Source organism: Telopea speciosissima, chromosome 5 (assembly GCF_018873765.1).
Source record: "Telopea speciosissima isolate NSW1024214 ecotype Mountain lineage chromosome 5, Tspe_v1, whole genome shotgun sequence".
Taxonomy (NCBI): domain Eukaryota; kingdom Viridiplantae; phylum Streptophyta; class Magnoliopsida; order Proteales; family Proteaceae; genus Telopea; species Telopea speciosissima.
Window position 1 is genome coordinate 65,383,352 of NC_057920.1, and position 11,553 is coordinate 65,394,904.

Genomic DNA, 11,553 nt, shown 5'->3' on the forward strand with positions numbered 1-11,553 from the left:
AGTTAAAGGAACTCAAGATTAGGCTAGAGTTTTAAAATGCAGGCCTCAACCCGACCCTCTTGCAGCCCTATCGAAGGCTATGTCCTAGATAGGAATCATTTCCCCTTTATTTTGTAAGTTGATTCACAAAATGGTTAATTCAGGCCGATCTCGATCTGGAATCGGCTTTACCCGATTTGGATCGCGATTCCAGATTGAGTCCAAGTCGTTGAGAAAAAAATAGACGAGAAGAAAACTTCCCCAGGGGCCTGGCCCCAAGAGCAGCGTAGAAGAAACGTTTAGGCATGGACTAGACTACTGATATCTCTCTCTCGCTCTCTTTCTCTCCTCTGGGAGAGATGGAGAGGCCTAGTTTGAGTCTTCTTCCCACCATGCAAGTCAAATCCCTCAACTCTATCATCGTTGCTTCGATATCTTGTTGCGCCTTTCTAATTCTCCTTGTTTCAGGGTTCCTCGAATTCCCATCTATCTCCTCTTCGTTACCATTTATTCGCGATTCGAAATTAGGAGTTGACCGGAACCCATATCCCTTCGCGGATTTTTTGGGTGGTTTCAGAAGATGGGATTCTGTGGTGGGTTGTGCTCAGTTCAGGGAAAAGCAAAGACAACTGGCTTCGAATAGTTCGTCTTCTTCTTCTGCTTCTGCTTCTGTTCTGCAGGATGTCGATAGTTTTATTGACTGTGGAGCGATGAAGATGAAACATGTCAGTGTTCTCGTTAAAGGGTGGACTTGGATTCCTGATAATTTGGATAATTTGTATTCTTGCCGATGTGGGTTGAGCTGCTTATGGACCAAGTCCCCTGTTTTGGCTGATAAAGCTGACGCATTGCTGTTCGAGACCATTACACCTCCATCCAAGGTACTTCTTTTCATCTCTTAACCTCTTTTTGGGTTCTGAATTGGTCGGACTGAAGAATGGATTATGTTTTGCAGAAATTATTTTGAATATCTGTAAGTTGTCTTTATCTTGTTAAGTTGTTATACAATTAAAATGAATTGTTGAGCTATAATAGATAATGGATGGGGGAAATCATATGTTGTAAATTTTAATATGGACATGATTAAATGTTAAAATTGGGTTGTTGTTCCTTAATTGTCGACCTCTTCTGTCATCTTAGTTTGATTGTTCTTTGGGATGAAGTCAGAAAGATGTGGGTCTAGAATTAGAACTGGGACTGGTTAGAGCTTGTTGTGTGAGATTTGAAGACTTTAAATGAGGGAAAGGTAGAGACTCGAGATATAAATCGAGGTGCTGTAAAAAGATTTGGAAAAAGGATTTAATGGAAGACATGACTCTGCTTTTAAAAGCATTTTGTATTGGCAACGCAAAATGATTGAGAGTAGGCAAATGATCTGGATGTGGTAATTATGATGATGCTTTAATGTTAAAACAAATTTTAGTTTTAGTCTTTCCTTTTTGATGGGTAACAATGGAAAGAAACCACGGAACAATAAACTACCACAGCAAGTCTGGTAAAATAATAGGCATAAAACCAAAGACCAAACATAAGAAGGAAACTTGGATTCAAATAGTAAACTAGCTGTAGATTCCTTACCTGGGGAGCTTATCAGTGAGGAAGTTGGTTAGTAGACTAATCTTCACTAGAATGGGAGGTTCGACGGAAAGAGGAGGGGAACACTAATGTCCTATGGGTAAAATTTTAGCAAGTTGGTTGTTACATGGGTTTGGTGGAGGTGTTGGGTGTTTATACACATGTTGGAGTCAGCTCCGTCTATGTCTGGCTGTAAAATCATAGCATGTTGGGGCTGGCTTATGTGAATCCACCAATTGGAACGGGTGCTTGGACATATTATATTAATATTACATAATAAATTTTAAATAACATGGTTAAGAATGTGGATCCATCCATTATTGTAAAATATTTAGCAAAAATTTACAATTCTGAGTATCTGACCTTGCTTTATGACATCAATTACTCCAAGTGATAGCGTAATAAGAGCCTACCGTCTGAAAAATTTGAAAGGCATGTGCTTGAACAGATACATGCCAACAATTTATGTTCGTATGTGTGCAAGAAAAAGTCTACATACTTCCTCCCCTCTCAAATGAGTAAACCAATCAAAAAATTGTATTAGGGATTTGGAGGATCTGATAAATATCCAACCCCATACCATGTCATATCGTGTCCAACCCAGGTACTTTTGGTTATATGACTGGTCCAGGTACCACAGGTACTTTAGGAGGAGAGAAGAGAAGAGAAAGGAAAGCTTTTTTTTTTTTTTAAGACATTCCGATTAATTCTGCTTAAAATAAATAATGGATGAAAAATGTAAAGAGATGTATAGAACCACCTCTGGCGAAGGGGAGCCTCCATGAAAAAGATAACCGTATAAAGTACTAAAGGGATACTTCTATAATACAGATTCCATGTTTCCTACTCTGGTAGTGCTTGCTTTTGTTAATGTTGGCAGTCTGCATGCTCATTAACCAATAAAAAAAAATAGCATATTCTGACAGATCTGAAACTTTTATGTATCAGATGTGTGATTAAATTTAGCAAGATATAAATGTCACACTTAGTGGGTTTTTTTTTTTTTTAAAACTAAGAAACTAAATCATGATAGCAACCTATTAGGAAGGCCTAATCCTTAAATCATGATAATAAAATATTAGGAAGTCCTAATACATATCGATGCCTTACACCCAAGGATACCACACAATATCCTTACCTAGAGGTAAATCCACAAGAGTCCATGCCTATCAAGAAACCAAGGCATCCATTTCTGCTTCCAAAGCCACCTTCCACCCAGGTTGAGACAAGGCCTCAAGATGGGTTTTAGAAATAAAATGTGTAGATAAGGATAACACAAAGCTATGTAAGTGAGATGGAAGATGAGAGAGAAAAACAAAATTTTCAATAAGATAAGCAATCATGGATTTTTGAGTGCAGGAGCGGGTACCTTAGTGAAGAGCCACTGGTAAGTCATTTGGAGGCAAGGAGGAAGCAGGAACTTCAGCCGGAGGAACAGATTGTGTGTTGGGCTGTAAAACATGAATAACCAAATCGGGCTGCACTCTCCTCCTACGCTGCTGATACACTTTCAGAACCGATGTAGTAGTTGGAACTTCATCCAACAGTACAAGAGCAGGGATAGGAGGGGAGCTAACAACATCGGTGTCAGGTGAATGACAAGTGGCAGAAAAATATGGGGTATTCTAAAAAAAAGTAATATCTGTACTGACAAATTGCCATTTTGTAACAGGATCATAACACTTACACCCCTTTTGAGTTCGAGAATAACCAACAAAAATACTTTTTTTTTTTGGCTGAAGGTCAGCAAAAGATATATTAAAAGAATATGAACAGGATTTACAAACTTAACGTCCGGCATACCTAGACGAATACAATGCAATATAAAAAAGTCTTAAAACTTCACCAACAACATAGCCATCTGCAAAGTAAAAGACTCTTTAACACTTTATCTAAGGATCCACCTTCGACATGGCCATCAGCAGAATCTTAGACAAAGTCAATCAGATGAACGATAAAACTATTTAACCATTAAACCAATAACGAATTCGGTCTTAACAGTCCCAAGAAAAATACATTTGACAGCCCGGGGAGATAACTTATCAACATGAAGTTGCAAATGATGAACAAAGCACGTGCACCCAAAAACAGGAGGCAACAAAGAAAACAAAGGAGAATCAAGAAACACTATAAAGAGAGGAGATCACTTATCAAGAACAGAAGAAGGCTTCCTGTTAATCAATCGACAAGCAGTTAAAACAATTTTACACCGGAAATCTTTGGGAACATTCATATGAATCATCAAAGACTGAACAATATCAAATAACTTTTTTTTCCTTTCAGCCATCCCGTTCGTTTGATGAATTAGGCCATGATTAGAACAAAAAACCAGATATCTCATGATGAGTATACTCTTGTGCATTATCAGACCTAAAGGTGTCAACGGGCCGGGCTGGGCCGGACTTGTTATAACCCCAGCCCAACCCTAGGGGTCTTAAACTCAGCCCAAGCCCAGCCAGGCCCTGCCAGGGCCTAACAAATCCTCAACCCAGGCCCGGTCCTACCAGGGTTTACCCTAGCCCGGCCTAGCCCTGATTGACCCTAATTGGTCCGGGTTGGGTTGGCCCTGATTGACCTTGTAAAATGTCATGCAAGATACCACCTCCATAGGTAATAAAACAGATATATGCTTCTGAATCATTACTCGGTTAGAATTTACCTACATTGGGTATGATACTGTAATTTTAGCTCATTGGTTTGGTTCATCTTAGAGAGTTTATAATTTGCTATAAAGGGATGGAATTGTAGCTCTCCTTTAAAAAAAGAATGCTAGCAGCCATTAGGTCTTAATGCTTGAGTGATCAATGAGATCACCAAGCTCCTTTATTTATAATAAAAGAGGAGAGAATAAAATTACAATAATGCCCCCCTCATAGCCGACTCTAACATGAGTCGGCTATGGGGAAAAAACCCAAAACTGCCCTTGCGGCTACATAACTCAACACTCCCCCTCAAGTTGGCGCATAGATATCACAAATGCCCAACTTGAACAAAATAGATGAAATAACTTCCCACCTAATCCTTTAGTGAAGACATCAACCAACTGATCATCTGACTTTACAAAAGGCATACAAATCTGTCCACTCTCTAACTTCTCCTTGATGAAGTGTCTGTCAATCTCCACATGCTTGGTACAGTCATGTTGCACTGGATTATGGGCAATACTAATCGTGGCTTTGTTATCACAATACAGAAAACAAATCTGACTTGCCTGTCATATGAGTGGAAGAGTTGTACTTGAAGAAAGCAAATCCTTTTGTGGCTTTTGTAGTAAGGGTATGTAATTAGTAGTTAGGGTAAGAGTTGTACTTCAGGAAAATAAATTCAAATCAGGTCGGATATGTTCAGATCAACACAACTATGATAATGTGGCAGGGAGCATGAAAAAGTAATGTGCTTTGGGTCATACATGCTGGGTCGACCACGAGTTGGGTGTTGGCATTGGAGGTGGTAAGTTAACAACTGCTGAAGGTTTGGACCAACTCCAGCCACCCCCCCTAGCGGGACACTGTGGAAGCAGGACTGCCCCAGAACCCCCTGTTAGAGGCAGCTATCAGTCCTCATTGTCAGTATGTGAGATTGATTATCAGTGGACCCTGGAACCTTTTCTGTTCTTGAGAATTCTGTAGGGGATTCATTACCTTTTTTTTTTTTTTGGTAATGTCCAGGGAATTGGTTGCTGGTTTTTTGGATGCGACACAAAATCGGTATGATTTGAGCAGTTATCCTAACTTCCTAAAACACTCTGGAACGATATGGGAGGGTGTCTTTATCATATGAGCACATGATTTGACGCGATGATTCCTTCACCTGTTTGGGTCCTTAGATGAGGGCCTTCCCTAGTTATGGTTCTGTCAGAATGTATATTTGATTTTGCTTGGGAAATGAGGAGAATGACTACAGAAATATTGAGGCTTTTTCTCTGGCCAATGATTTGAGCACTCAATGGTATTCAGTGGCAAAGACAGGAGATGGTATAGCTCCAGTGCCCGTCCAATAGAGTAATAACCATGTGGCTAATTTTGATCCTGCAATGGTGATGCCTTATGCCAATTGCAGTGGGTGCATAATAGTATTACATGTTATCATTTTTTTGGTACTTTAGGTATTAAGATGTTGTGACAGAAGGATCTGAACTGTAATGCGCTGTGGACTTTTTCTCTCTTTCAGCTTTGGGTGCCTTAGATCCCCTTGAGCAGGATGCACTCAGTTGCTCACACTAACACATGTGATACTTGACTGTTGTGGGTGGTTTATTTGAAGTCATTTTTCATCAATTTCTGATTTTATGACTAAATTAGAGAATTAGTTGGGAATTGTATCCTTTCATTTTTAACACTTTTGATTCGTTTTCTCTTTTCTATTGATATGGGTTAAAGAGTATGGTTAATCCTGGAGATAGGGAGAAAGTTTTAGCTCCAAAATTGTTATTGCTATTGGCCTTGGATGTATTAATGTTAGATCTAGTGATGTTGGGTGATGTATTACTTAATCACAAAGGAACTAGAAAGCAACTTGATGCAGATACTTGGCTGGACTGGTTTGACTTTTTGGGATTTCTAGACCATAAGGAACCGATTCCAAATCAGGTTGTTGGTTCAGTAGGATAGTTACAAATTTATTTTATTTGGGAGAATATTATGTAATCTTCTATTTTGGGTTAGCTATTAGAGAATTTAGATTACGTAAGAGATTAGATTGAGTTCAATTTGCTTTCTAATTCTATTTACTTTTCGTAGTAGGTGTCTTTCTTTTATTTACATATGCAACTCAACATAATGGACAAAGATTTGAATATGGAATATTGAATGTTGAGGTTGAAACTTACAGTGTTAGTGTTGCGTGATACCTTTCCCTCTCGCCTCTCTTCTTTTTTTTTTTTGTTCCTCCCCTTCCCCTTTATGCGATTGTACCATTCTTCTTTATCCTCTTGCTTCTGTGTTCTTCTCCCATTTTCCCTCTTTCCTCTTCACTCCTATTCGTTCTCTATTCTATCCAACACTAAACTGAGTTCAGCGACAGAGTTAATTGAACTCCTTTGTGTCCTGTTCTTTTGTCCTCAAATTCTTGGGTTCAGTTCCTTTCCTAGGGGTGATCCTTAGCCTACACTCTTGTCCCAAACAACTCAGCCAGACCTGAAACTGAGATTATTGCCTGGTCTTATTTCAGAAGTTCTTTTCAATTCTTCTGTTTGCTGTTTTGAACTATCCTTGTATGAGTAATAGAGACCAGTGGGACATGAAGTTTGTTCCAACATCTCAGGTCAATTAGGTTTAAATCGAGTGAGTTGTCTCAGCTGTAAGCTAAGGAACTCACTGCTGGTTGCTTGGTATCATGAGGTTGAAGAAGCATTGGTGATGGTTGTTTGTCACTATATTTGCCTTCATCCAAAAATACCCTTCCTTCTTGTTTTAATTCTTCTTTATCCTTTATTTATTGTTAATGCCTAGTCTGTCCTTATTCTTTAATTGCTTTATATCCCTACCCATCTTAGGGTACCAAACAACTCCTTTATAATTCTGGTTATTTACAAAATTGCCATTTCCATTTAATACTTGGTTTTCTGTTGAATGGGTTGGACCATAAGCGATCCAGACCAGGGTTTTTTGAACCCCGGATTGCATTACAACTGCTTTCAAACCATTCATCCCTAAAGAGTAGAAGGTCTTATATCCTGCTTAAATTTCTCTGGTGGATATGTTTGATCCTGAGACGAGGAAAAAGATAAAAGAAACCCCCTTCCAGAAAAGAAAAGTTTTTTTTTTTTTTGTAGGGGGGAAGGGAATAGGGAGGGGGAAAGGTACCAGGCAAGAGACTCGAACTCAAGACCTCCTGGTGAGCATGGACATGAAGCGCGCCACAGCTCACCAACTGCACTAGGCAGCTGTTGGTAAAGATATGTCAGAAGATGAATCTCGAAAGAAAGGTAGGACCAGAATCCATTTCCAATGGTATATAAGAGTAATAGCAATTATGCTATAATGTGATTAGATAAATGTTGTATGGAAATATCTCTGTCAGAAGCTTTCCTGTAAATTAATGAGATGGATTTTGGTAGAAATGTTAGCGGCAGATTATCTCAATGGGTGAATGTGGCCAGGTTTTGGAGCCCTTCTTTGTGAAGAAATATTAATGACTTGGAGATTTAGCAACTTGACGATTATATGTGCCTCGGAGGAGGTAAGGGTATGAAGAGTCCTGGAAGACGGAAGAATCTTGTGTTCTGAAAGCTCTGCTAACTTCTCTCTCTCTTCTAAATTCACTCTCTTAATGTTTTGTTTAGTAAGATCAGAATCCCATTGTTTCAAACAGATATGGTATGTGTGTTTTCACTCCATCAAAGGTGCAGAGTTTTGTGTCCACTGTAAAAGAGCACAGAGACAATTATCACCTGATATTCCAGATAATAATCCAAAAACTCGTTTTTTTGGTCCGTAGTAGCTTCTTATGATTTTTCTCATCTGTTCATCCACTGCCAATTTCCTTTGAAGTTACGGGAGCTACAACAGAAGAAGTCGGAGTCAGCTTGACTATAACCAAAAAGCATGAAGAAAATGTTTTGGGCTTGAAAGGGGTAGCAATTTAGAACAAGGATTGATCAGTCTCAATCAATACTAAATAAGATTACAGATCAACTGATCTGACTGGGAAAAAGAAGGGCTACTATTCAAGAAAAAGGAAAGTGGCATTTCTTCCTACATTTGGTAGAGATTTTTATCAAGCTGCACCTGTCTTAATACCATCTTTAAAGTGAATAATCCATGAATCAAATAATATCTTTAAGGGTCGGCATTCTCTGTGGGGGAGCGTGGCACCTGCGCGTGCACGGGGACCAATGAGAGCACGCGTGTTGGCATCATGGGGGCAGGGATTTCTGCCTACCCCCGGTGTCTAGACGTGGGCAGTACACTCCCCCACAACGAACTTTTCTCTTATCTATAAAGTGCTTGACTCATTATATAAATTTAAAGATAGAACTATGGATAAATATTCTACATCATCAAGCTTTTGTGGAAGAAAAGTTTTTTTTTCATTACCCAAAAAAAAAACTCAGTGTGTCCTTTCTGATCCTGAGTAACATTGAGCCTGTACGAGTAATTGTGTATTTGCTTTATATGTGAGATTAGTACTCCTTTTATTGTTTCACGTGACAGATAGATTCAGGCTGTATTTGGCCCTTGGACAACTGTCCTGAAACATTCAGATTGCAACTTCACGAGACTTAAGGTTATTTTGTTTCATTTGCTAATCATTTTTTTTTTTATTAAATTACAAATGGATTGTTCACTATGGTTAATGGAGTCTTGTCCTTATCTTGCAAAAATTGCTCTGGTCTGCATGTGATTCTTTGCTTACAATTTTTCATAGTCATAAGATATCAATCTGTGTTCTGGTGTTGGATTTAATTGCACTTTTCATAATTACTGAGATGATATATAGAAATCCAGTTCCCACTTTTGATTTATAACGCAGATGCTTAACCTTAAAGGAAATGGGTATTCTAACCTCGACTACATCAGTAGGTTTGTAGTGGTATACATTTGTCATGGATTGACTTCACTTCTTTTGGTCTCATAGTTCTACTTTGACTGCTTTCTTTTTTTCTTCTTGTGACTTGTACTCGTTCTTTTGCTAGAGACGAGAAGGTGATCCACTTCGGGTATATATGGACCTCGAAGCTGGGAGGAACCGGTCTGGCCGCGAGGAAATTTTTATTAGTTATCACCCTGATGATGATGTGCAGACAACTTATGCTGGTGCCCTGTTCCATAACAATCGAAACTATCACCTGTCCCCTTATAAGAACACTGTAAATTTCTATCGTTTTTTTCCCTTCTCCTCACAGTTTTCTCCTGGTTTTATTTGTGTGAATGTGAGAAAGCGCCATGACAAGCATTATGGCAGTTCTTTAAATATATTTTGTCAATTGTTGTTACATTCTTATTTATTTTGTTTGAAGACTTGAGCTCAAAGTATCATCCTGACCTCTTCAGGAGACACTTGTCTACTGGTCTTCCTCAAGGTGCCTTCCTCGAAGAAACAAACTTGCCCAGAGTCTTCTCAAATTGCTGCCTCACCACTCATTCGGCAAGTGCCTGAACAATGTTGGAGGACTGGATATGGCACTTGTTGAATACCCTGATTGTGCAAATAATGTCAACTCCGCTCCAAAATGGTGGGATCATCTACACTGTGTCATGTCTCACTACAAGTTCGTCATTGCAATTGAGAACACCATGACTGAGAACTACGTAACCGAGAAGTTATTTTATGCCCTAGATGCAGGGGCAGTCCCCATCTACTTTGGTGCTCCAAATGTGTGGGACTTTGTCCCACCACATTCAATTATAGATGGGACCAAGTTCAGCTCCATGGAGGAACTGGCTTCCTATGTGAAGGCCCTTGCAAATGACCCTATTGCCTATGCGGAATATCATGCTTGGAGGCGGTGTGGTGTATTAGGTAATTACGGAAAGACCCGTGCAGCAAGCCTGGACACGTTGCCATGCCGACTGTGTGAACTTGTAAGTAGTAAAGGTGGCAGAAATTATAGAGCACCAGAAAGTTGATTTTCTCATTCAATCCTCCCCCCCCCTCCGTAGGTGTTGTAATTGGTTATTGTAGTGTGTATACAGGAAACACTGATTGTTATTTCTGAAACCACTGGATGTAATAAATTCATTTGAAGTTATAGTGGAATTTTTGTGTCAGATTTGGATTTAAATTCAAATTCATTTTGAAATTTGGTTTGATCATATCGGATATTGATTGGGCTCAGATCCATGCTGAGATTTTCAATTGATATAGAACTTGTTTATTTAAAACTCCAATTCTCTAGACCTAACTAACCTATATCTGATCTGTATTATCCAGGATTCATTCTTATTTTGGGTCAGTAGTCACAGATATGGAATCACCATAATAGATTCGAATGGTTTCCATAATAATTTCATTACATCACATAAGCAGATAATTTGATGCTTCATACATTCACATGGAATCTTAACCTGCAGGTGGATCAATCTCTGACCAAAAGTTTCGTTTCCAACAGCAGCGGATTAATCCATGGAAGCACTAATAACCAATCAGAGGCTCAAACGTCTGATGTTTTGGTCGGACCTGCAAAAAAGTCATCTGGCAATACTAAACCATGTATAGTTTTAGGATTTTCCTTATCATTCAATGAAGGTACTTGAAATAGAATCTTTCCCTTGGATCTCCGACTGACCTGATTTAAATATTATCGAATACCCCTTTCGAAATTAATTAGTATTATCAAATTTCCAAATTCCCCTCACACATTTCTTGATGACCAATGATGGCCCTTGAAATAGAATCTTTTTACACGGAACTCTCAATAAGTTTCATTTCAATGTCATCAGATAACCATTTCAAAATTAAGTGGTTGAGACCATTGTTAGTAAAAAGGCATTTAAAATTCTGTTTTAAACACATTCCCTTTTTTACCATTTTAAACGCATTTTGTCGTGTGCTTCCGAAATATACGATAAAATACAGCAAACAGCAAGTATTCCCATTTTAAAAGCATTTAAAACATGTTTCTGTTTTTTGTTTTTTTTGTTTTTGGCCTCTTTTAAGACTTTGGACTTAACTGACCATATCTCTCTCTCCCAAACTCTGATCAGCCTGATTTTTTCACCGACGTGAAGATGACTCGAAAGGCTACATTTTTATGATATCACCTTCAACTCAAGGTCAAAAATAGAAGTATATATTTCAAATAAAAATTCTTCAATTTATATGAGTAGTGCCGGTTTTTTGAAATATAAACGTTTAAAACTCATACCATTTGTTTTCTATATTTTACTTTTCTCCATTTTTTTGACAGTTTTATTTGACCGTCTATTTGCAATTTTTTACCACAAAAGACTTTTTTTGCCGTTTCCATTTTTGCTAACTAGGGTTGAGATTTAGGTTTTTCAAATTTCTAGGCCCCCCTCACAATTTTTTGTCAGCCATTGATATGGGCTTTGAAAT

The 11,553-nt window shown here is 38.5% G+C and overlaps 1 protein-coding gene across 1 annotated transcript; it reads left to right on the forward strand.

Moving 5' to 3' along the window:
• Window positions 1-219: 219 nt before the first annotated feature.
• LOC122662437 (alpha-(1,4)-fucosyltransferase-like) lies at window positions 220-10,308 on the forward strand. The gene is made up of 3 exons (XM_043858070.1): window positions 220-860; window positions 9,191-9,364; window positions 9,549-10,308. Exons 1-3 carry the CDS (start codon window positions 339-341, stop codon window positions 10,122-10,124), a joined length of 1,272 nt encoding a protein of 423 aa, XP_043714005.1. The 5' UTR covers window positions 220-338; the 3' UTR covers window positions 10,125-10,308.
• The last annotated feature ends 1,245 nt before the right edge of the window (window positions 10,309-11,553 follow it).